The sequence below is a fragment of the Pollicipes pollicipes genome, unplaced genomic scaffold (assembly GCF_011947565.3).
Source record: "Pollicipes pollicipes isolate AB1234 unplaced genomic scaffold, Ppol_2.1 Scaffold_4881;HRSCAF=5763_pilon_pilon_pilon, whole genome shotgun sequence".
Taxonomy (NCBI): domain Eukaryota; kingdom Metazoa; phylum Arthropoda; class Thecostraca; order Pollicipedomorpha; family Pollicipedidae; genus Pollicipes; species Pollicipes pollicipes.
In genome coordinates, this window is record NW_023596576.1 from 44,956,244 (window position 1) to 44,981,862 (window position 25,619).

Below are 25,619 nucleotides of genomic sequence, written 5' to 3' on the forward strand. Positions count from 1 at the left end.
CCCCCCCCCCTCTTCCGCCCGCCGGCCGCGGTGCGGCTGACCGGCCAGAGCACGAGCCTGTGGGGTAGTAAGGGGGGGGGGACGCAGAAGATCCTGCGGACGGCGCGTTCCAGTAGCCGAGCTGACGATATCTGACGGCTTCACGTGAGCGATGGGCGAGCGATGGACGAGCGATGGATATTGCCACGATTTCATTATAGTGAGCAAGCGCAAGCGAGTCCTAAGGCCCGGTATGGGAACCGGTTACCTCGCGAGAGCTGCGACATTTCCCCACAGATGCCACAGGTGGAAAGCTGTCAAACGGCTGTAAAATGATACGTCGCAATTCCCCGACGCTTTTTCCTCGCTAATGACGGTCAGCGGTCAACAGCTGGCTATTAACTGTTTCACGGAAAAGGACTTGAGCATGTGTGTATGAATTGTTAAGAAGTGGACAGACAGTCCGGCAATTATACACGGCTGATAGCATATTTATGACATAGTCATCCCAGCTGAACATCGGCGTCAAACCTTGTCATTTCGACTCCCCGAACCACCATTCTGCTTGTCAAGCACCACAGAAGTATTGGGTATTTATTAGCTCCACGTGATTGAGAGAAAACTTATGCGCAGTTCTTTCGTTCAACCGCCCGCGACAAATGATGATTAATATCTGCAAATCATCGGGGGGAACTGCTAAAGAAATATATGTATATGAATATATATATATATATATATATATATATATATATATATATATAAATATGTATATAAAATACACACGCGCACGCACACGCACGCGCGCACGCGCACACGCACACACACACACACACACACACACACACACACGCACACGCACACGCACACGCACACGCACACGCACACGCACACGCACACGCACACGCACACGCACACGCACACGCACACGCACACGCACACGCACACGCACACGCACACGCACACGCACACGCACACGCACACGCACACGCACACGCACACGCACACACACACACACACACACACACACACACACACACACACACACACACACACACACACACACACACACACACACACACACACACACACACACATATATATATATATATATATATATATATATATATATATATATATATATATATATATAGTGATGGCGATATATAATATTATATATATATACATATATATATATATATATATATATATATATGTATCGATAGCGATGTATATACATATATATATACATATATATATATATATATATATATATATATACATGTATAGCGATAAGCATGTGTGTTAAGTGCTAGTAGACTAAGCGTACTTGATGCTTCCGGGTCACTCCTTACACTCGTAATGGATAATCTGAAACACTTCCACGACAACTTAGATGACAGTCACGGAAGAGCATAGTTGCGACACCGAGATGCGAGTTCTCACCAACCCGCATGCCAGTCACTTCCGACCGCGCGTGACCCCGACTCCCGTGGTATGTGGTCATCCATCAGGATTCGGACGTCGCTGGCATGGACGCAACGGGAATCGCAGCTCTCAACTTCAGCGGCCCTCTAGTTCGGCTTACAAAGACGGGGATCTGGCGACCACACGTCATGTTCGAACCGCCATCAGTGGAAAGGAGCGAAAGGCAAGCACGATGACCAACCTGGATGAAAAGGATGCGTTCTGCTTCGAGGCTGCGCGATGAGCATGATACTCGGCACCGACGATGATGCACCCGATCTGGCACGATTGGTTATCAAACTGTCCAGCGCAATGTAGATTATCCGTGTAACCGACAGGAATACGGCCAGGCTCCGGCATTATGGAATGCAGAGAAAGTTCAGCATTGTCCCGCACAGCGACATGTGACCGTGGACCGTTACAAGTGGCCACTTCTTCACTAAATTTTTCAAAGCCTGCGGGATTTTACACGTGATCTGCGTGCACTTTATGTCAGCCGTTGGGTCATCTCAGTGGGAAAGAGCTGTCAATACTTACCTTAACACTTGCTGGTGTCGGTGTCATCACGCCTTTCACCTACTTATTTAACGATTTGTCAATAAACTAAATTGTTGTCACTCTCCCATGTCAAGACATTCACGAGAATTCAACTCATAGGGCACGAGCGCAGCGTAAATGGCAATAACCACCGTCATTGATGTTTGCTTTTCTTGTTTTTCTCTGCCATGTCACCATGTAAGTTTTTATTTATATTGCATGGGTCTTAGAATGCAGTTAAGCACCCGGTTTTTTAAGAGTATGCAAGTTTAATACGGTGGTACATACTTGACACCGAAAGTTGTTTTTTTTACCTGTGGGCTTGTGCCTTGTGTCCTTCTCCCCACAAAGACACGTCCCTTATCGACCAAGAGCTCTTCTGGATTCCCGTGAGTTCCCTGGCTGCTTATGTTCCTTCCCTCTCCATCTACGCAGTCTCGAGCTCGCTGGAGTTCGTGAAGCCGACAGGGGACATCTGTAGTCTTTGCGAGATGTTGCAGAGGCGCTCGTGGGCCATCGTCTCGAAGCGTCCCACCTGCCAGACGTGGCCCAGGAAGTGCCGCGCATACGCCGGTCGTCCTAGCGACGGACTGGCAGCCGCAGGGGAATGTAAGGGCTCCCCGCCCTGACGCCGCGCGTCCACGTCCTCACCCGCAGCATGTCCCCACCCGCAGCATGTCCTCACCCGCATGTCCTCACGGCACCATCCGACACCATGACGTCCTGGTGCGGCTCCCCGGCTCAGAGGCGTCTGAAACCGTGGCCATGAGGCGCCACGGCCCGACATCGGGTCGATGCTGCGACCGTCTGCCGCGTGCGCCGGGAGGCAGTGGCCGTCAGGAAGTGATCGCCACAGCGCCAGGATGCACGCGCAGGCGAGAGGCAGCCGGCGAGCGACGCTCGAATGTATCCGCTTATTGTGTGATCAGTAGCGTATGCACCACGGGGCAACGCTAAACAAAATGCTATGTCAATTAGGGTCAGTAGGGTTATATTGTCATGTAATTGTTAAGCTATCTTTACATAATATCACAAGAGAACCCACGTAAAGATTATGGGCACTGGATGACGGGCACTTTTGTGATCCAAAGACACTGGACGAAAAATGGGTGTTTTCAATGCCAAACCAAGCCATCTGGGATGACGCACAATGGTGGTAAAGCTTCTGATCCGCTACGCTTTGGACCATCACCTGAATATCGACAAAAATATGCGATGGCGTAGCCAGGATTGCATCCCCAAGCAAAAGGAATCGGGCCATACGTCGCGTTTCAGTCAAGAGACCTCTGTTGTTCTTGGTCTTTTATATTCGGAGGGCTTTTCCACTCTGACTTCCTGTTGATGGCTTAGGGCTGGCTCGCTATGTTCTCAACGCCTTGCGACTGCCTCATGATATCGAAAAGTACTGCATATCAAGACGCGTGAAGACACAGAGGGGTTGCATCTGAACAGTGGCGGCGGAACCTCTCTGGAGATGGCAGAAGGCAAGCGTGATTCTTGCCTCACTTCTGTCCAAGCGTCGCTATAGTCTAGTGTTAACTTTTCCCGTACTTGAAGACAGCTGGCACTACTCTCCTGTCCCTCCCTCCTCCCCACCCCAGCACGCCACCACTGCATCTGATGCAAGAACTTCCTGAAATGATTAACTTCGCACGGAAAAGCCTTAGAACGCGTGGCACGCACATCAAACTCATCCATTTGGACTTCGTTCACACTATATGCACCAGAAAAGAGCCACGTCACAAGAAAGCCAACCGACAAGGTCTTCAAAGCCGGGTCTGCAGCCCGCCGCTCGCTACAGCGCGAACAAATCCCGTCGCAAAACCCCACGCACAGCCTCTGCCCCCGTCACATGCCACGGCTCAGTCACATGAGACGACACGCTCGTGTTTATAACGGTCACCGGTCCCGAGAACTCGCGCGACAGAGGCGGTGGTCACGGGGCCGGGCCCCCGACCGCGAGAGCTCAGACCGCCTGTCGAGCACATGGCCCGTTAATAGCCGCCTTCCGCCGCGCCGGCCGCCGCGTTCCGGCCGCGTCCGCAGCCGGGGCAGAATTTACGCGGCGATTTAAGCCTCCGCCGGTAATCTACATCGGCCAGCTAACTTTCGCCGTGAACGTGATTTAGGCATCTCCCGAAAAAGGCCCCCCGCCGGCGCCGGCTTAACGGCCTGGGGCTGGATCACGCCGCGCCGCGCTGCGTACTGAGCCTCAGCTGTGAGCTGGGCTGGTCGCTAGCTAAGTCCCGTGCGCGTTCCCACCGGCCGCGTCGTGTCGATGCGCCGTCGTGTCTCGACTCCCGGGTAGCGGTGTGCCGTCGCCCCGCCGACCACGCCCGCCGTGAGCAGGCGACGGCGCGGAGAGCGACGCCCGCCAGCGGCGAGACGGACACCTCGCCGGCGGCTTGGTAACACTCACCACCATGCACAGCCCGATGCCGAAGAAGCGGCCGACCCTGAACAGATCGAGCTCGCGCAGTGGTCTCCTCTCCACGGCCGCCTGGGCGAGAACGTCCCCCACGCCCATGAGGGCACCTGCGACCAACAGGGCTGGGTCAGCGGCGGCGGGGGGAGGGGGGGGGGGAGACACACCGAACAGACAGGCGACGGGGCTCTGGTGCAGGGTTGCGCGCATCTACATGAAGGTACACACAGCTAGGAATGCAGGCGGGTCGAATGACAGGTCTTTACTGATGGATTATGTCATTACGTATCTGGAAGCATTGAGAACGTGAGAACGTGAGAAGCGCGATTATTTCATTACGTATCTGGAAGCACTGCACGACCATTCCCTGAGACCAGCAATACTTGTGAGACAAGTGGTCCGATTGCCTGTTTCGTTAAATCTGTTGACATGGGGACGCAGAAATGGACTGGCGAATCTTCAGTACCCGAAAGTCTCGCAATGCTTAAGAAATAACGTAAGTGACTCCAATGCTGCCTCTAACGTCATCCTTACGCCGGCCCACATGCACACCCTCACACGGCACATGAATGTTGCAATCACATTTTTGAACTAGCTCCATTGTGACCCCGTGCCAACATAACTTTATTATATGCCCACGCAATCGGCCCGTTTCAAATACACACGAGTTCATCGCCGAGATGACTGCGCCTTGCGTCTGTCCCAAACCACTCCGGGGTTCAACTGGCCCAGATCCCCCGCCAGCCGGCTGACGAAACGTCACGGGGCGCGTTACAGGGCGCAACATGACCCAACTTTGCGATCTCTCCGAGCCATTCATTTGCATTGTCCAGGGAGCAGTTGGCGGCGGTATCCGGGTCAGAGGCGCACAGAGCTAAGAGTACCTCCGAAACGGCCCCTATTTTCGCCGTAAATGAGCAAAGTTAGACCAAGGTATAATATAGTGTTATTTAAAAGTGATTGTCCAGGGAGCTATTCTTATGCATTCATCACAAAACTTGCGGAGCTGTACAGATAAATTACGGCAATGTGCTTTGGGCGAATTAACAACGGCATCTAGGTGAAGAGTAAATAAAGCTTGATGTTCCGTGAAACTAGCTGGTAGGGCTCAGTGCTAAAGTAAGCAGTCTAGAATATCTGCAGAGGCTTGTTGCTAAACCTTGTTTACCTCCTCACTCTACAACCTACAGAAATCAAAATACTTAGGTCAAACCGCCTTGTTCTATTTTCGTGTTTTTATTTCAGATCTATCTGAGCACGGGATAAGCAGACTACAACCGATCGAATACCTTCCTCTGATTATGGACACCCCACTCCGTACCCAAGACGTTCTATCCCGCCGTACATCCGTCAGTTCAAAAACCGCCGCATCAAGGTATCATTTACCGAGGCAGGCTGCCAGCCAGCCCCGCCCTTCCCAAACAGGCACGGTGGTACACTATATGACAAATGTGATTATCATCCATGAGCAAGGCTTGGCTGATGGGCAGGCGGCTTCCCCCAAAAATGGGTTTGCGGATAACCCGCAGAAGACGGCGCGAGACAAACGCAGTAAAAGTGTACTTTAGATCTTAAAGCATTTGAAGTGACCGCCTCGCCTGCAGCTTGTCACTGGGTGTTGCGGGTTGCTTCCTGTGCTGATGTGCTCACCCCGGGAGGGCGTAGCCAGCGTTGAGGCTGCGATCAGCGCCACCTTGATGCTACAAGTCCCTCAAGTCATGCCTGTGTCCAATGGGCGTCCGATAATTTAGTTAACAACACGTACCCTTGCAGGGTAAAATCATTATTTTTAGACCATTTCTGCTAGGGCTGTGATATCTGGATTCCCTTCATTTGCACTTCTATGATTACATGCGCCCGGCAGGGGCAGAACAAATCAGCTGGCACGTAATCAAAAGCGACGCATGTATTCTAAAGCCGAGCAGGCTGCAGAGAGGTGAGACCCCAGGCCTGTCCCTCGGGAAGGCCAGCGCGAGCGGTCAAACATCTGGGTGCATGGATTACTACTGCCTACCACTGGATTACTACTATGTCTGCATTTCGTGTATCTCGTAGCTCGTGTGCGCTGATAATAGGGAAACCCCTGTACGTAAGGGTAATTAGTTCAAACCGTCTGAATTCTAGCTCTTTGCGCTTTGTCTTTAACGGACGGGAGCCATTTTCACTCCAGCGATTGACACCACGTGAATTATAGACATCGTGCTTCTTAGTTTGGCTACGGAGGACAAACTGCAAGCCGTAATGGTGCCATGTCACTTGGAATGCAGCCGAACACTGGCACGTCATGACATTTTGACATTTTCTAGCTCGATCCTAGATGCACGGACGACAGAAGCATTCTCGCTACATGGTTCCGAAGTGAGTCAGAGTCCCGGAACGCGTCTACAAAGAAAAGCAAGAAAAAGCTCGGTGTCTAGGGATTCAACGATCTACAGTTTCACTTTCTTAAATCTAACAGTCACTCCAGAGATTAGGCCAACCTCCGTGGCGCAACGTCGGTCACAATGCAACTTCGAAAACATGCAGCTTTCTGGACTATTTAACAACACTCGTCCAGCCAAACTGCCACATATCGTGTTGTGAAAAAGATTTCGTGTTTAAAAGTGACGACTTCGATCTCAGGTCGGAAAAGGTCACCATAGGTCACTGACCTCATTTTACCTCGACAAGTCATCGACTATCGGGCGACTCGTGAACTTGCAAAGCCACAACTCGGTACTCTATGCCGCGCCTAAAAGCACCATTAATTGCTGACACACAACAAATTGTTGCAGCCATCAAACAGTGGCACCACTCTTCGATACTTGCCGTTACCATGGGCCTGCGTCTGAGCTTCGCGGCTGGCGCCATGGCCCCACGACTCAACAATATCTGTGACATGACCACCCTTTTGCAGAACACGCCCAATATATCGCCCTTTAACGGCGCTGTCTGCATCGCATTTTCCCGTAGAGAGCCCGCCTGGGCTCTCTACGGGAGAGCCCAGGCGCTCAGTGACCGTGGCTGGGATGGCACATCAAGTAATTTCAATCAACATTCCGTGTGACATCAGGTAAGCATATCGTGCTCTTTTCAAGGAATGTGTTGGCGATTATTAAACGGCCGGCGTCACGCGTCTCATCTCAGAAGCACGTTATGCAAAACGCCCCGAGGCATGCTATTTTAAGCGTTGCCGGGCGCCCATTAACCCATCACCTTTCCATTTTTGTTTTCAATGTCTGACTGTTACTATGTGCTGAAAGCGGTGTTCGTACAAAATGCACAATTCATCTCGAATTAGCTATACGGGCTTGGTTTGGGGCCCGTCAGACTATTTCATTTAGTCCCTTTTTTAATAAGAGCGCTTCCGACCAGTTCATACTATTTCAGCGATGTGAGATGAAGGAGAAACGATAACGGTGAGACAGAACCACATGCACCTAGGTGCCAGTTCGCCGGGACTTAGCCCGCACAGGGACACCTTCCGGAACATGTGTGAGCGCACGGACGGGACCCCATCCAGGAGAGGGGGGGGGGGGGGCACTAAAGCCCACTCGTTACTGCTGCGTGTATCTTTCATCGGACATACAGGGCGCTGCGAGGATGCAGGATAGAGTGAGGAAACTAAGACGGATGAGCTATATTGGATTCTGGGGCTTTCTTCGAACAATGAATATTTTGTTTAGGTTCTCTGTGTTTGTTTGTCGCTTGGGTGGCTGAGGCTTCCATGAATATGATTTCTAGTGCGAGGTCAGTCTGCTAAGTCACAGGCTGAGCCTATTGTTTGGAGGCTTCCGGAACCAAACTGAACGGCGCTCTGCGCATCTAATGTCGCCCGGTTTGGTAACGGAAGGTGATTGGCATCTACGCGCCATCTAAAAGCATGAATATGAACTTCAGATGGGCACAATAGCCACAGGCTTGTTCCATTACAAAGGTGATATATCAAAGATGCCGAGCATTCAGTTCGCGTGCTACCATCAATAAGCCAACAACACTAGCAGCAATACTTGATGCACAATAATGCACCGAGTTACATTCAATGTGTCAACGCTCCTTTGGTCGTTTTATTCTCTTACAAGACAATGACAACTAAACAAATTTTCTGACAAACACCATGGCAGCACACTTGGAAAAATGATCTTAGTCTCAGTCAGGATGGCAAAATGATGCCGCAGTTTCACGCCAACGGCGCTTCGCACTCTCATGGACGTCTCGCAGCGGAACTCCCTCCTCACCATCCAATGGAGCGAGCCGCCCACGCACCTCAGGAGCGAGGGCTGACGAAATATCGTCTGTCGACGAATTGATCCCAGTCCCGCTTCGCGCTGCAGTCCAACAGAGCGCGGCGCATTGGCAGACTACACATACAAATGAATTTCAAAGAGCCGCGATATCAGGCCATAAAAAGATATAAGGGATATAAGCAGGTAGTCAGCTGTAGCAGACAGCAATTGACAAGCCTCAACTGCCTTTTCCCAGCTTAAGGTTATTAAGCTTTCAGGTCGGGGTTTTTCAACCCAATAACTTACATGCTGAGGGAACGTTGGCAAAAATACGTTACTACAACTGCGTTGATAGGCTGCTTGCAAGCGTCGCTTACATACAGTTCATTGTGCTCAAGTCCACCATCATTGCACACCTGCCTCTGGCAGTACCCCAATCGATATGCGTGCACGGGTTAAAGTCAAGATGGCAGGGTACACACGAGAAGACGAGATACACAGGGAAGGGAATTTCATATATTATGTGTGCTGCTGTGTTTGAGGACCCGCCGAATACCAACTAACCTTTATCCTTATCTATCTAAATTTAAGATAAATTATCAATCCTTATCCAAACCAATCCTCCCTAGCCCAACCCTAACAACCCAAACTATCCCGTCCAACGTCAGTAAGCCGCGCCAATTTCACTCCTCACACAACCTGTGCATGCCGCGCATCAGAGGCGTGACTCTTCAGCGGCTGGTAAGCGTGGACGAGAGCTGAGCCGGCCCGCCCAACTCGGCTGGCAGCGGGACAGCTGGCGCCCCCTATACCCGCCGGGCTGACCGCGTCCGGCCCGCCGTCAGCTGGCGGCGGTCCGCGCTCGCCTGCAGGAGAGCTGGAGCCGCGCACCATCGCCGCCGCTCGTATTAAGTACGCGTGTCGAAACACTTTGAGTTTGAACTGCAGGACGCGAGGGACATGCTCCATCTGGTCCAACTCACACCCACACTGACAGGATACAAGAAATCCAGAGAAAGTATTCACCGCCTTCTTATCATAGATCATCATCCACTAATTTCTGGCACTGGAGTACCTTCTTGTATTCAAATATCTGACCATCGGCCTGCTAGTTTCTGCTTTAACATGCAAACCCATTGCCCAAAAGTGAAAACAAATACTTGGTTGGCAGTCAGAAACAGTACCAAATGTTGACTACACACCCATGAATTCTGGAGGCCCTCTAGGCTCTATGCCACTGGCACTACATGGCAACAGTTCAATCTGGAACTGGTTGGTGGTGGATGCTCATGTCAAAACCTGGTCTGCAGTTTCAATCCAGCACCACCATAATGCTCAGGTGGCTCCTGCACTGAATGAGTGAGCATATTTGGGTGTGATCTGTAGCAATTTTCCCTATTTAGGTTTATGTTCTTGAAACATCCAGCACTTTGACATTTTTATGCTTCACCATTTAAATTCCAAGTGAGCAAAGTACCCTAATCACATGTCAGCCACTTCTGACCCCAACCTACAATTACCTGCTTGAACTGACTGCACTATAACAGGGTGCCTTGTGAGCAGGCTGTTGTACAGTGTCCTCAGCCGAGATCCCATGCTGCAGCAGAAGGCAGAAACTGCTCACAGTCCAGGCACGGCAGTCACCGGGCCAGGCAATCACTTCATTCACTTCTGCAACAGAGTAGAGGATGTCATGGTGAGGTAGATCTTGAAGCATTCTGATGGACAGCAGCTGACATGGTAAAAATGCTGTCATGGATGCCAAGTCTGGGTATGTATACCTATAATTGAATCAGTGATGTCATATTACAACAGTGCAAATTTATCTTCCTCATGGCTACCTGCTGTATGAAACTGCCCAGTCCTACTATGTCAATGTATGTGACCATTTTGGGCCATCTAAAGCACTTGAACCTTGGTGTTAAGTCACCAATATCACAAACACATCCATTTAAAGGCTACATTTTCAGGGAGCATATGCCTAACACCAGTGAAAGTGCTAACACAAGCATCTGAAGATGTCAGCAGGTAACACCCTTGGAAGCATAATGCACAAATGTTTCAGGTCATATACCTGATAAGTATTTGCTCTGTCACATTTAGTTATATGCATGTTGTCAGGGTTTTATAATGAAATAGAGACACTTCAATATTTAGGATAGACATTGTATGCATAGATACCACAAGTATTAATTGGCATCCAATTCAGTGGAGTATGCACTTCTAGTATAAATGTGTGAAAATAATCCAGTCATGCATCTCAGCCTAGAAATAGTGGGCATCACACTACTGAACATGATTCTGGCATCCAAAGACAAAAATGCTTGAATGCTATGTTAACTAATGGCTCTTAGGCATTTTTGCCTTTGGATAGCACCATTCTTAATGGTAGCATATATTATACCATGCTTGTCATGGACAGCAATGGGCAGGGTGGCAGATTAGGGGGGGGGGGGAAGGAGAAGGGAAGCTGCCCTTAACTTCAGGCAGTAATTAGCATTGATACTGTAGCAGTGCAGGAGAAGAAACAAGGTGAATATCATCATGTTCACCTCTACTCTTCGCCTTATTTCACCTACTCAAGTTTTGACTGGTGCTGGTCCTGGAATAATCCTTTCCAAGCATATATTGGTGTGCATACCATGCACATGGCAGCATAGAATACTAATGGTCACAAAACACAATTCTGTGTCATTATTTTATTGCACAGTGTTTGCCAAAGTATCTTTACCATGCCATGTAACAGCACAATATGTCCAATATATGCCAACTCAACACTTACAGCCATTTATGAATCATCTGCTGGCAAAGATCACAAATTGATATTGCAGAGAACTTAATTTATATCCACCACAATATGTCCAAATGACAGGTAACACACAAATCATGATAAGGGAACAATGGGGTCAGACAAATTAATGATTACTACCTTGCCCTCCTCATCCCTTCACCATAACCTTTTCAAACAGCCCACCACCAATAAGTAATAATAAATTCATCACATTATCATGCTGTGGATCAGAAATCATGGCAGAACACGCCAGTTTGCACGAACAGTTTTTACACGGTATGATGGAAATCACCACGTAGTTATGCATGATCAGCTTCATCTAGCATGTCATACAGCTGAAAAACTCAAATTTGAACTGCTCTGTTTCCTGAAAACCAAGCCTTTAAATTCTGAACCATACCTAACGTTTGTATCAATCTTAGTCGTTCAAACGCGCGATGGCTCTCGGGCCCTTTATTGTGAATTCAGCATATTCATTAGCCAACTATCTGAGGTTAAGTGCGCCAAGAAAGAATCTGCTGCGCTAAGTATGTAACAAAAATAACAGAAGTGTATATGACTTTTTGGTTTTATTTACTGCAGAGAGGAAAGAAAATGTCTTAGGAATTATGATATATTTTTATAATTGTAATCATGCAATCTGATTAAAAAAAACATTTCTGACTCTTATTAAAAAATTATCCAGGGGTGGTGTTATTATTTGTAAGCATTGACTTAATGATCCGTCGCTAGATGGCAGACAAAGAGGGTTTGTCCTGGCTCACGCCCCGGCGTCCTCGACCGGGTGGCCACTCGCGAGTAGCGGGGCCCGTCCCGCCGCCGCCTGGCGGGTGCCGAGGCGGGCGGAGGGTCCAGCCGCTTTGTTTTGATTCAGTCGCGAAGATGGCGGGGTTGCGTGGTGTGTGTATGCTTTTGGAGAAGCATCGTGACGTGATATGTGAGGACCTGAATGTGGATGAGGTGGTTCCTGAGTTAGTGAGCAAGGGCATTTTGGGTGTTGAGGAGGAGAAAGCACTAGCTAACGAGGATTTGGCCAGAGCGAAGGCCGAATTGTTGGTGGGCCAGCTTAGCAAGAAGGGGTTTGCAGCGTTCCAGGAATTTTGCCACGTTCTGGAGAAGAGGCATCCACATCTTCTCACATGCTTCCTGATGGACGTTGCGGGTGAGTGTTGGAACTTGTGTTGGGGACATTTGCATGAAATGAGTGATGTGTGCATGATGCATCACTTTTTCAGTCTTACCGACGTATTCGTCGACTTGCGCCAAAAATGGTACGAAATTCGTATGGAAACCAGCAGCCTTTAACCGGCGCCTCTCGCCGTTTTGTCGGCGCTTTATGGGCTGCGTCAAAGAAGTACGAAGGAACGTGCCTCCGTGAACTTTGCTGAGTTTTAGCCTAATGTCTGTGGCGTTGCATAAAAAAACGTCTTGAAAATCCTCGATGATCTCTCCTCCCCATCCCTATGCTTTTTCAACCCGTTTAAGAGCCAGTGGCTAAATGACCTTTTGAAACGAGGTCCTTTCTGCTCCTTTCTGCAGTCACTGCTGGTTTCGTCGATGAGTGATGGTTTTTCGTTGGGGATTCCGCAGTTCGTGAAGGTTTCGATGGCAGGCTGCGGCATCAGAACACGAAACGGCCCACTGGGAACATGATTTCGAATAAGACGTTTAAAACTGGTGGAGGTCTCGCGATTGGTGTGCATCTTCCTTTTTGGCGGACGCTCGCTGTTGACGCTGCAGTATTCCCCTAGAGCGCTGGCTTGAACATAGACCTCATGCAGACTAGCAAGACCGCCATCTTACGCTCCAGTTTTGCGGCGGTATCCATTTGACACCACCTGTTACGGTACCATAGTTTGAGCCGGAGAAAAAAGGCACCAATGAAAACATATCCTGGTCGGGCACGGCACTTTGTCCTCAACTCGCGTGTAATTGTCACCTCTAGTTCGCTTCGGGGCAGCCGCCGCGGCAAGGCCTGTGGAGCGCCCGTGACCGAAACGCGAACACGTGGCGCTCCGGCTCCTTCCGGAGCTACCTTTACGATGCGGCGCACAGCTCAACCCAGGAGATCCCTTGGCATCATTGCCGTTGCCCTGGATTTTGTGTGGTTTTAAGCTTTTGCTCCACTACGAAACTCAAATACCTAGAAAACCTTTATGGTAGACACCATCGATTTAACGATCCCGCTTTGACCATCGTCCGTTCGTTTCGCCCATCCATCAGCTGGATACTCACCGAGCACTGCTCCGCGACACCAAACGTTTTAAGAAACAGGACAGCGCCGGCCTTTATCACTTCAGAGTTCTCATGCTGAGTTATCGACCTGGATGTACCAGAAGGCGCTGGTTCTGGATGTACCAGAAGGCGCTGGTACCAGAAGGCGCTGGCTTATCGGCGTTATAGAACAGCTACTGACCACATGGAAGGTTTTTAACGTTTCAAACTGTGCATATGATCATGAGAGCACAAATTGAAACGTCAGCTGCGCTCGATGCGGCCGATGTTTTTGCTCTTTCTATGGCGCCGTGTAACCAGTACCTCCTGGTAAATTGGAGGTCAATAACTCGGCATAAGAACTCTGAACTCAAATGTCGAAAAACCAGGAGCTGCAGGCCTTTCTTGCTTGCACCAAGCACAACGCTCGTCATGAGTGACCCGCCACCCTGCCCGTGACCCTGGCCAGCCGACAGCACCTGAACGGGTAGCTGCTAGGGGGTCCACGTGGTCGAACGCCTCGGACGGTCGGCACGGCATATCACCACGTGTGCGACTGCGGCGTTCAATGCGGCCGGTTAGCTCACGGGGCGCGGCCGGTTAGCTCATGTGGCGCGGCCGGTTAGCTCGCGGGGCGCGTCCGGTTAGCTCATGTGGCGCGGCCGGTTAGCTCGCGGGGCGTGGCCGGTTAGCTCATGTGGCGCGGCCGGTTAGCTCACCAGGCGCGGCCGGTTAGCTCGCGGGGTGCAGCCGGTTAGCTCATGTGGCGCGGCCGGTTAGCTCACCAGGCGCGGCCGGTTAGCTCGTGGGGCGCGGCCGGTTAGCTCGCAGGGCGCGGTCGGTTAGCTCACGGGGCGCAGCCGGTTAGCTCGCGGCTGTTCCTGAAAGGTCAGCTGCAGTGGTAGCAGTCGGGCTCGGGGCAGCGGACGCTATGCGTCAGGGCGCATGCGTGACGTGCCGAAGCGCGGAAATGCTTCGCTGGTTCTGACACAACGTGTCAACTCACGGGCGCAGTGATGTCTACCTACAGTACAAAAATGGTATGCAAAAGTGCACCCCTCCGTGCAGCCATTCATGCGCGATCCCCAGGTACTCGCGTGTTCATAATGCAAAGTGAGAGCAAACTTGAACGGAGCAAACATGCGCGTAAATCACGTAATCGTCTTAGCTGAGAGCCGGGCCGATTCCGACGGCCACTTACAGATCGTGGATTGATGTGAAACTCGACTCCGCTCTCGAGCGGCACGGAATAACTTCGAGTGGCGTTAGATTACGCCCCGGGGAGACACAGCACACAGTCGACACCGCTTCATTGCGATTGATTCCGGTACCACCATCATGCATTGTATCTGTTCAAATCTAAACACATCATGCAGTTGTGTGAGGACAGTTAAACACACAGCAAAGCGTGAAGTGTTTCATTTACAGTGTTGGTAGCCTGTCGCGATGCGATGGCGTCACGGCAATGCTAAGTTGATTGACTGATTATTGTACCAGTTGTGAGTACCCAAATTTCGCATGCGATGCACCCAAAGGAACCTTCAAGCAAATCGGCTCTATTGAAAGTAGATAAGGATTTGTTCGATTCTTAATTCGCCTCCGACTCGGTCGACACGGCCCTGATCCGGCGTCAAGCAATCGTGAATGCAGCTATTAAAGGGTTCACGGCGGCCATGCTTTGGCCGCCCGGTTGCTTTTAAAGGGTTCACGGAGGCCATGCTTTGGCTGCTCGGTTACTTTTAAAGGGTTCACGGCGGCCATGTTTTGGCCGCTCGGTTTCTTTTAAAGGGTTCACGGCGGCCATGCTTTGGCCGCTCGGTTGTTTTTAGAGGGTTCACGGCGGCCATGCTTTGGCCGCTCGGTGACTTTAAAAGGGTTCACGACTGGCGATCCCCTGGAGGCTCTGCTACTTTTAAACGGTTCACGGCGGCCACGCTTTGGCCGCTCAGTTGCTATCCATGAGGCACAGAAGGCGTAGCGGCAGCCAGGCGAAGAAAGAAAGCAATAAGTCTGCGCAGTGAATTGACGTTTTTTCAATGCATCCTTTCATTCCAGGGGCGTGCTTTTGCAAAATGTGTTTGAGCATGGAGGGGAGCAGTGGAAAAAATTACCCAAATTGTCCCAAAATACGCCAACAATCGGGTTTCTCCCCAGATTTGGCCCACTTGTTTCTCAAAGTTGGTGGTTTAAGCTCCATTGGGAAAGGGGCTGGAGTTCGCCCTTCAATTGTAGAGGAAATTACACTCCTGCTTCTATTCCTAAAGAGACAAGGCCTCCCGAAAAAAACATGTTCAAGATTTGTGAACCATCACCGATTAATAGAAAACCAGGAGTGAGTGCTATCCCTACTATCTCAGGCGACGCACATAACCACGCTGCTTTAAGTTCACCCTTTTCATTCAAATTTTCGGGCCTTGGTTTCGGCTTTGCGGCCCCAACCTTTAGCACTAGCGACACCCATTTCGACTTCGGCTTCATTTGATCACAAAGACAGGTCTTTTGAGACCTGTCAGTTATGCATGATTATGCATGCCCTTGATAGATGTAGATTGTAGATCTCGCCGGCGCGGAGTGCCTGGGTACGCCGCCTGCGGGAAATCCGAGCATCCCACCCGAAGGTCAGCTCCGCAGAAGTCCAGTAATCCACTCTGGCTTCTTTGACCTTTCATCCTGTTATGATGTGTCGTATTTTAAAAGGGAGTAATGTGCATTAATGGTCCCCTGATAGTTTCGGGCCGTTGCGATCTTTCCACTTATACTCAGATCAAGCATATGTTCATTGCCTTTGAACACATTTTGGAAGCAAACATCTCAGGTATTGGTTCAGGGTCGTGCAGTTTCTGCTTGTGTAACCTATGACCTTATCAGTGCTCCACGCTGGCCGGTAGCACAATTTAAGCTGGAGTCTGGTGCGGTCTGCCCGCAGGTGACCAGATGAATCCCCAGTTCTTTCGTCTGACAGTGTGGCCAGCACGTATTGGAGAGGTTCAACCAGGCCTAGGGCGGGCGGGGCTTCCCAACGCTGCCGGTGCATTAGTTTTTTATGGGTCTCTTGGGATGCATTAGAACTTCACTTCTGTCGAGAACGTTGTCAATAAAAGATGTGTTGGTGCAGCAAGGGCGGCAAAAATGTGGGACAAAACAGGGGCTGGGATGCTGGACCATCCTGGTATTGTCAACATATTTACAGGAAATGGATTCATCTCCAGTTAAAATTCAACGTCTTCATGATACGTGCACGGATTTTGTAGGAACCTCCTCAAAGCAAGCGGCGTTCAGTTTCGAAGCCTTTTTGGTCTAAAAATCTGGCTAACGTTTTACACCCTCTGCATTTCTTATCGTGGGATATCTCGAGACCATCCTGCAGTAACTGACACGAGGCTCGCTGGCTAACTCGCCACGTGTCTCCGATTCCTCACCTGAATCTTTAACTGAGCACTGGACTGCACTGCGCTGTATCGCACTGCTGTGTAGTGCTCTATTTTGGGATTTAATCTAAACCTTTTTGAATGGATGGGTTTCTGGGATCAAAACTCGCGCTGAGGACGGGGGGACGTAATGGTCTAGTGGCTAGCGCGTTTGACTCCCACGTGGGGATCACGGTTTGAATCATGGTTGCGCCGTGCCCCCTAAGTGCTTATACGGCCAATACAGTCGGTGGTGCTGTACAAAAGGGGCATGAGGGCCTGCGTCACATTCCTAGTATCATGTTTCCAATGGGATCAGAGCTCACCCTGAGCAGTGCTGTTGCGTGAGCTCTGATCCCCACCATCCGATCGTGCAGTTCTAGGCCAACGGCGGACTTTGGTGACGAAAGGTTGACGTGCCGCAGCGCTCGGCGCGGTCTGTGCTATCCTCGGACGACACCTAAAGCTTTATCGCATCCGCTGTCGTCGACCGCAGGCCATACCCGTCAAGGGAAAATAGCGAGCGCCCAAAGCGACGCGAACGCGCCCCGCTACGAATGGGTGAACTGGAAGGCAGACGCTCTAACCAGCTGAAGTATCGGGACGAACCCGAACAGGTCCCGCCAGGGGTGTGTGGTACTGCTGTGAGTCAGTCACTGCACCCGACAAGCATCGCCAATGAGCAGTGACCGGCACAGTGTTCGCGATCTTAGCCGCATCGCCTGTCAGCTGCTACGTCACGTATGACGTCACCTGCTTGGTGCCGCTCATGCGTATCACGGACGGGCTGTGCGACCAGGCTCAGGGCGATATAGGCTAAGGACAGTGGGTTGGGCTTGCCACCGGTGAGCCGGGCGAGATTGAGTGCCAAACTCTCAAGTTGCGGACAGCGGTAGACGTGGATTTCAGCCAGCTTCAAGAGATGCTGTTTCCGTGACTATAGGATGGGGTATGTGCTGTGGGTGGCCACTTCGGACGGGCTGATGCGCGGCGCATTGCTTCGAGGACCACTTGGCTTGCAGCTTTAGACATAATCGCCTCGTGGCTTGGGTTGCATGGATGGCATTACCAGACTCTGCACAACACGCGACATCTACTACAAGCTTTGATTCCCACGTCATGCGATAAGGATTGCCATTGGATTCCATCAGCATTTGTACCGTGGCGCATCCAAAGGTTATCTCGCTGCAGTGGTGCGGCGCATTTGTGCAGCATACCGACCCAGTGCAGGGGACGTCAGGACGTCAGGACGTCAGGACGGCGTCGTCAGGACGGCGTCAGGACGTCAGGACGGCGAGACCGTCGACGTCAGGCGGCCGCCGGCAGGCTCGCCTCTCCTCGACCGCAGAGGTCGGGGGCGCTTCTGACCTCGCTAGCCCCGCCGCCGCACTATCTGCGGACCCCAGCGAGGGCCGACGGCAGGGAGGGGGTCTCGGCGCGGCTAAGCCGGCGGCTCCCCGGCGGCCAGTCGCCGGCTATTGGGTCAGCATGCCGCCGCGCCGGTCAGCTGTGGCGCAAACAAGCAGGCTCTTGCGTCACGGGCGCAGACCGGGGCGATTCGTGGTTGATGCGGGGGCCCGCGCCATGCAGAGCGTGCTTGACATGCCACCCGCTCGGAGTGTCGGGCCGGCCGCAGATAGCGCGTGGCGTGTGTTGCGGTGGAGTTCTGGTGCGTGCGCGCCGGCTACTGGGGTGTATGGGCCGAGGACATAGCGGTGTCCGCACACCGCGGCGATTTTTGGGAAGACCGCGCTATGGACATGATTACGGGGAGGTTAACGCAGAATTTCTTGCCGGCTTTTTGGTGGCACTGAGCAATAATGAGTCGTTGTGGACATTTCCGACGATATCTCACCCAGTGGGTGTGGTGAGACCAGTGAAGTATCTAAGCAGATCATGGTGCTCAAATCTGATTGCACCACCATCCCTTTCTCCTTCCATCAATCAGAGGTCCTGACAAGTTTGCACCAGACAGGTTGTACTTGATGATGCCCACTGCCGTGGTTTTTAACGTCGCATTGCCGCCATCTATGAGCGTACCGTATCCAGCGCCTAGACACTAGCAGGCAGCGGACCTAGCGACCAGTACGCAGGCCTGGGCTCGAATCCCGCCGGCGGCGCACCGAGCCCCGGCCGGCAGCAGGCGACGGCGACGGCGACGGAGCCCGCCTCCGCGCGTCGGACGCGACGGCCGGCGGCACGCGACCCTCGCCCGCCGTCGTCTAGGGCCACCAATCGTCGATCGGCCGCCCCGGGCAGTGCGCGACCCGTGCGGCCGGCTGGTCTAGGGCGCGGCCGGCATTTGGCCGCCGGCTGTCGGCGCGGCCGGCAGCTGGCCGCCGGCTGTCGGCGCGGCGAGCGATGGTCCGTGCGCCGACGACGCCGTCGTTGAAGTGGATACTCGCTCTGCAGCCCGCAGCTCAATCTCTGGAGATGACAGGGGCGGGGGTCGTGTCCAACAGACGCCCCCTTGTGTGGTCTGTGATGTGCTGCGACCCTCATGCCGTGACCCAGATTCCCTCGCGAGGGATATTCATAGTGCGATCAATTGTAAACGCGATCAGGATAAGCGCCCATAAATTTCGCTCATGCATGAAATACGCTTTGCGATGTCCGTATGGGTGAAATATGCCTGCGGCGCCGCTGCGGAGCGCTCTGGGACACGTGGGGGCGCCCCCGAGACGCCGAGAACCAAATCTGCTGACTGGGATCCGATGTCAACCCAGCGCTCGTGCGACTAAAGCAGCTGTCAGAAGCGATGCACATCGGTGGTCTGATGACCGGCCTTTTCTAGAAATGGGCATCGGAGCTTAAGGCCTTTGCTGTGGCGTTGTGCGCTGCTCATGTTGAACTTAGACGGGGAGGGGGTAGCATTTCCGCTGAAGCGTTCTTAAAGCCCATTAACTGAACTGAACACAGGCGAGCAAATGCTGTTTGTGCCAGCGAATTCAGGGAGAAGTTGTGCTCTAGCCGACACCAGAGTGCAAATCCTAGCAATAAAATGTGGCTTTCGGCGCCCATTGCTGCCGGTCTCAGACTGGTGGTAAGCCTGGGGAAAAGAAGAACATATATTAGAATCAGGTATGATTTACGCCCTAATATCCCCGCAACACGACCGCTTAAGTGGATCCCAGCGAAGTCTTAAAAAGAATTCGCGCGAAGAATCCATCGTTGCTTACTTCCATTTCCCAAAAGCTGGGCAACACAGCACATTTTATTTTTCGGAGCATCTTTTTCGGCATTACCTAGCATCTTTCCCAATGCCAGGTCCGTGGCCCCTGGTCTCAGCTTATCTCTAAACGTGCCCTGCACTCGGACAGTGAATCCTTGCCGAGCCTGGACTAGGTGTCAATGCAGCAGATTGCGTCATGTGGCTACGGTTGTGGCCGGCTGGTTCATGGCAGTGCTAGTCACCTGGAGGTCGAAACTAAGGAATATTGTGTAAAAGCGTATACAGAACGCATGCGTATGCCAGGACGCCCTTGTCGGCGCTAGGTTTTACTTAACCCTGTCCGGGCTTGATTGTGTGGGTGAAATGCGGTGCCGTAGGATGACTGCGGTCTTTGAGTGTGCTCACGCGAGTGTGACCAACGTCTTACCGAATCACTTTGTTTCAGCGATGAGTTCAGCAACGCCAGCAGTGTCATCTGGTGGCGACACGGAGAGTCTGAAGTCTCTCGATGTCGCCATCAGAGAGCGAGATCGAGTCGTTCAGGAACTCAACGAACTGCGGGGAACGCTGACCAAACGAAAAGTCAACAAGAGGTGGGTTTTTGGCCCGGCTGCAGCGGGTCGTGCCTCGGCCAGAGAGCCGACCTAACAGCCACCACCTATCACAGTATGTGTTTTTCAATGAAGATTCTGCGTGGTGTTTGAAATGGACAACGCTATGATAAGATACAGAGCTTATCAAAACTGGTTTTCCCGGGCGCGGATACGCCACCCCAGTTTGCTCACCCGATGACTGATTTCACAGCAGTCAGGGCGTCGAATAGCGGTGTGAGACATTTCACGTGTTATGACATGAAGTCCACGGCACGATCTTTCGAGGTTGAGGTTCCGCAACCTGCAGGAAAATTTTTAAGCATTTGGTGGGACGCGAACTCATGCATTGCGAGGTCCCGAAACTGCGGCATGTGCTACCCGGTATTGAGACGGGGTTATTACTAGAAGCTACTTATTACGGGCCAGGCCCCATACCAAATAAATTTACCTGCTCGATGAGAAAATGTCAACTTGATCGGCTCGTCTCGGTCGTCACGCTTTCCAGAAACTAGAATATTTCCTACCACCTATCTCAGGTGGATGTAGATGTAAGCGACACATAGCGCGATTATTTAAAAATTAGTCCCATCATTCACCCATGTCCATATTTCAGTGAAGAGCAGTTACGCCATTTCGGACGAGATGCTCCAATTCTTACCTATTCAGACATCACTGGTGACGACTCTCGCGTTCTTGCCACGACACAGCTGTTTTCATTTTTGACAGATGCAGGATTGTTAGTCATACACACGCTTATGTAGTCGCTTCGCTGTCACCAGCGCAAAATGGCCTTAGTGGTCAGCGCGCCCTAAAACCCCAGCCAACAACAAAGATTATATAAATGCTTGCTACGCAGTTGGTTTGAAATTATGAGTTCGAAGTTCTTATGCTGAGTTATCGATCGTCAGTACTTCAGGAGAAACTGGTTAAGCGACATTACACACCAAACATGTGTTATGTTGTCGATATTCGGGTTTCAAGCTGTGCTTATGGTCACTGGTTAGCTTTTTTGTGTTATAGCATTGCGGCATCAGCATAATTTCACCTCTTCTTTTCCATTTATATGAAACTTGTGAAATGTAAACATTGGGAAAAGGCTGAAAACCACGGTTCGTAGACGGCAGGTCGATACGTTGGCTGCCCGGCGTTGCACCGGCAAGATACGAATTGGCGCGTAACGAGGAGAGAGCGGATGATGGCGCTGACAAACGCGCGTTTGTGTATGCAGATGGCCACGGATTATCTCGCGTAAGCCATGAATCTGCCCATTTTGGAATGATGTCAGATCTCAGCCATCAGAGCAGATGAGTAGGCGAAACCAACTGTGGGGTTATGCAAATGTACTGGCCACAGCCCACCAGCAGGTCTCAAAACTGCCCGACCTAAAGACGCGCCAGCCGCCAACCGAGAAATGACCAATGCCAACTCGACCGAAGCCTATCCCGAACAAAAAAAAGCGGTCTAGACCGGAACAGGTAGTAGTGGGCGCAAAATGACCACTGCAGTCGACGCGCCCGAAAACACCAATGTAGAACCGGAACAGGTAGTACGCCTCACAAAATACTGCGAGCGTACTACAGTTTATTATGACTGATGGTGGTTCGAGCCTTCGCGTCTTTCACGCCGCTGTGGTCACAATTTTCGAAACTACAAATGACTACAAATGCTTCGATTTTGTCAATTACAATTACCACACCTGACCGGACTGAAGGCGCTTCAATTTTTAGACAATGTTTTGATGAATTAGGGCGCGAAATGCAGGTTGCGTCACGATGCAAATGCGTCGATTTCGTCGCTTACAGTTACCGCACCTGACCGGACTGCAGGCGTTTCAATTTCTACACAATGTTTTCGTGAATAAAGGTGCGAAATGCAGATTGCGTCACGATGCAAATGCGTCGATTTCGTCGCTTATAGTTGCCAGGCCTGACCAGGCCGAAGACGTTCCAATTTTAAGACCATGTTGTTTGTGAGTTATGACGCGAAACGTGCTTTAGTGGGCCTTCACTTGTTAAGCTCCCATGGAAAGTGAACATTCCAATGTATTGAACAGCTTTTCAGCCATTGGCGTCAGTTACGGAATGCGCCTGGCTCCACGACGGCCGGCCACCCGTACCGTCTGTCATGGCCTTGCATGTCCTGCACGTGACTGGCGTCTTACTGGTTGCCATGGTACCCAGACGTCACCATTGCTCCTGCGCGTGGTTCTTAGTAAAGGGACCTTTTATGCGTGCGCCTTGGTGGAACTGCACCTAATGGCCGCTACGTTTACATCGAATGCACAGTCATCGCACATTGTTTTGGAAAACGCAACCGTGAAACTTCCCAAAACAATAAAACAGCCTCCGGATTAAGCGGCTATGGGACGGTTTTGCCCAGTTTCGCGTACGGTTTCTCACACTTCGTCAAACGTCGCTCCAAACCGTCCAGCAGATGGCGCGGATTCCATGGGCATCGCCGCCATCCTGTCTTTATACGCTTTAATCAGCGGTGATTGCGTTCCAGGCGAAGTTCGACGTGAGTTAATCCGGAAGCGAGGTGACGTCGGCGGGGGCTCAAGGCGGGCATTCTTTGCAATAATCCGTCGTTCGGCCGAGCGCTTTCTCATCCAATAGAGTATGTGTCAGAGCCTTCCATCTCATCGGACATGTAATAAAGGGCCGTGCTGCCTTCACAGCGTGGATTGTGCAAATGTGTCGCTGGATAATTGATGAATGCCTGTTGTGGCCAAGTAATTTTGGCCATAAACGATTTGGGACGTCAGCAATCCAAAGGTCGGTCATGACGCTTTAATAAATTCGCCCTTATTACACGGTTCTCATTGGAATAGCGTAAAACGAAAAGGCATTGGCACCATTTCGCCAAGTTTGGTTGAGGTCATTTGAGATCAGTGGCATGGCCGACAGTGCGGCTCACTTTAGATCGTGGTGTTTTGGCGCCGGTTGAGCTGGCCATTCTACTGTCGTTGTCGTGACATCCAGCTTGAGAGGCCGCAATGCATATGCAAATGGCAATTGAGAGGCCGCAGTACGTGCATCGGTCAATGGATAAACCGCTATCACTATACACATCTCATAGCACACACGAACCGCTCCGTTGTCCTTCACCCCATCCTCGGCACTGCCCTACCACACGAGTACCCCGGCACCCCCTCGTGCGCGCGGCGTCCGTCACAGTCACTGGCACACCCTGGCGGCCGGGGCCGAACGCGGCGGGGCGGCGGCGGCGGCGGGGCGCGGGGCGCGGCCCTCGGCTCCTCCGGCCTCGGTGAGCGGCGCACGTCACCGGAGGATTACTGTGGCCGGAGCTCGACCGGCGGGCGGCGGCTGGGGGCCGGACTTGCCGGGACCGCCGCCGCCGCCCGCCGCCCGCCGCCGGCCGAAGCGGGCGTCCAGTGCCGCCGCCGGCTGCTGTCGAGTCAAGTGGGCACTCGACGGCCGCCGTTATCAGGCGAGTGGCAGTTGTGGGTCGAGAGAGTTATCGGAGACGGGATAAGCGCCCGTGCGACGCCAGTTGGGTGCGGACCGCGCCGTGCGGCCGGCGGGTCCCTGATGCTCGGCCGCGGTGGCTTTTCCGAGCCCCGCTGACCCGGCGACTTATCCTTAGCGCTTGCTGCGTGGGCTTTCCATTATTTATTTCTGGAAGGCGATTGAACTGGTACATTTCCCAGGTGTGCTGTTGAATTATTTAATCGTTTGTGGTTCCGCAAAATGCTCACGGCTTGTGTGCAAGTGAGTTTTATTATCTTGCGTGCGCTAAACAACTGCGATTAAATTTTTCTAAGACTTGGTATAATTATCTTTTTCTGGGAGCATCTTATAGCATGATCTGTGCTCTCGCCATCTTTTGCTACCATTGCCGCGGTGACGCGATGATATAAGCGTCACCGGCTTTTGATTCACCGTCCTTTATCTGTCTCCTGAGGTTTTTCACGGTGTTACAGAGGTTAGATTACATGATTCTCACGATCCCATGTCAGCGGCTGCTGGTGACCTCCGTGGAACTGTGGTCATGAGTTCGCTGTGTTTGGACTCAAGCTAAGTCTGGATCAACTCGCGTGTGATCAGCTCCGTACCATCTCTCGCTTTCGAGATCATGTTGGACTTTTGCTGGCGGGACGGTGGGTGTTTGAATACGTGTCACGGCGGAAGCCATTTGGAGTGCAGTGTTTGAGTTTCAAACTGATTTCAACTGGTGAGCCTCTAAGTATGCTTCCACTGCCCCCCCCCCCCCCCCCCCCCCCCCCCACCCTTCATTCATTCCCTCTTCCTTTTCCCCTGTTCCTTTCTAGCCCACCTCACCCTCTCGCGTTGTTTCCTCTCCTCTCCTCTCCTCTCCTCTCCTCTCCTCTCCCCTCCTCCTCCTCTCCTCTCCTCTCCTCTCCCCTCCTCTCCTCTCCTCTCCTCTCTTCCTCTCCTTCTTCTCTTCTCTTCTCTTCTCTTCTCTCTTCTCTGTCCTCTCTCTCCTCTCCTCTCCTCTCCTCTCTCTCTCCTCTCCTCTCCTCTCCTCTTCCTCTCCCCTCCACATTCCGTTGTCACTGCAGGCCCAGGCACAAACACGCCTGCATCGCCGGCGCCGTCGACCCGCCGCCGTTTACACTGCGGCGCTGGCCGCCCGGCCGGCCGGAACCGGGCGAGGACAGACGGGGCCCGGCCGCCCGTCGTCTGCGTGTAAACCGAGTGGCCCGCCCCAGCACAGCGAGGACGGCTGTTTGCAAAACACGTCGAACGCTTGGCGGCGGCGGCTAGGCGCAGAGGGGTGTCGTCTGTTTGGTGAAACGTTACCCGAATAGTTAACAAAGCGAGCGGCGGCGGAACTGAGGGGGGGATGGG

General features: G+C 52.1%; 2 protein-coding genes across 2 annotated transcripts in view; one reads left to right on the plus strand and one right to left on the minus strand.

Annotated features, from left to right (window-relative positions):
- Positions 1-11,856, minus strand: part of LOC119101805 (protein Mpv17) — a 62,815-nt gene extending 50,959 nt beyond the window's left edge. Inside the window, exons 1-3 of the mRNA XM_037225228.1 lie at positions 11,802-11,856; positions 10,131-10,281; positions 4,400-4,515 (exon numbers count right to left, since the gene is read on the minus strand). Coding sequence (XP_037081123.1) covers positions 4,400-4,515; positions 10,131-10,206 — 192 coding nt within the window. The 5' untranslated portion in view covers positions 10,207-10,281; positions 11,802-11,856. The remainder of the gene's footprint in view (positions 1-4,399; positions 4,516-10,130; positions 10,282-11,801) is intronic.
- Positions 11,857-12,213: 357 nt separating this feature from the next.
- The window catches only part of LOC119100455 (tight junction protein ZO-1), a gene marked incomplete in the record, with an annotated part of 177,534 nt that continues 164,128 nt past the window's right edge, over positions 12,214-25,619 (plus strand). Inside the window, 2 exon segments of the mRNA XM_037223548.1 lie at positions 12,214-12,563; positions 20,640-20,787. Coding sequence (XP_037079443.1) covers positions 12,284-12,563; positions 20,640-20,787 — 428 coding nt within the window.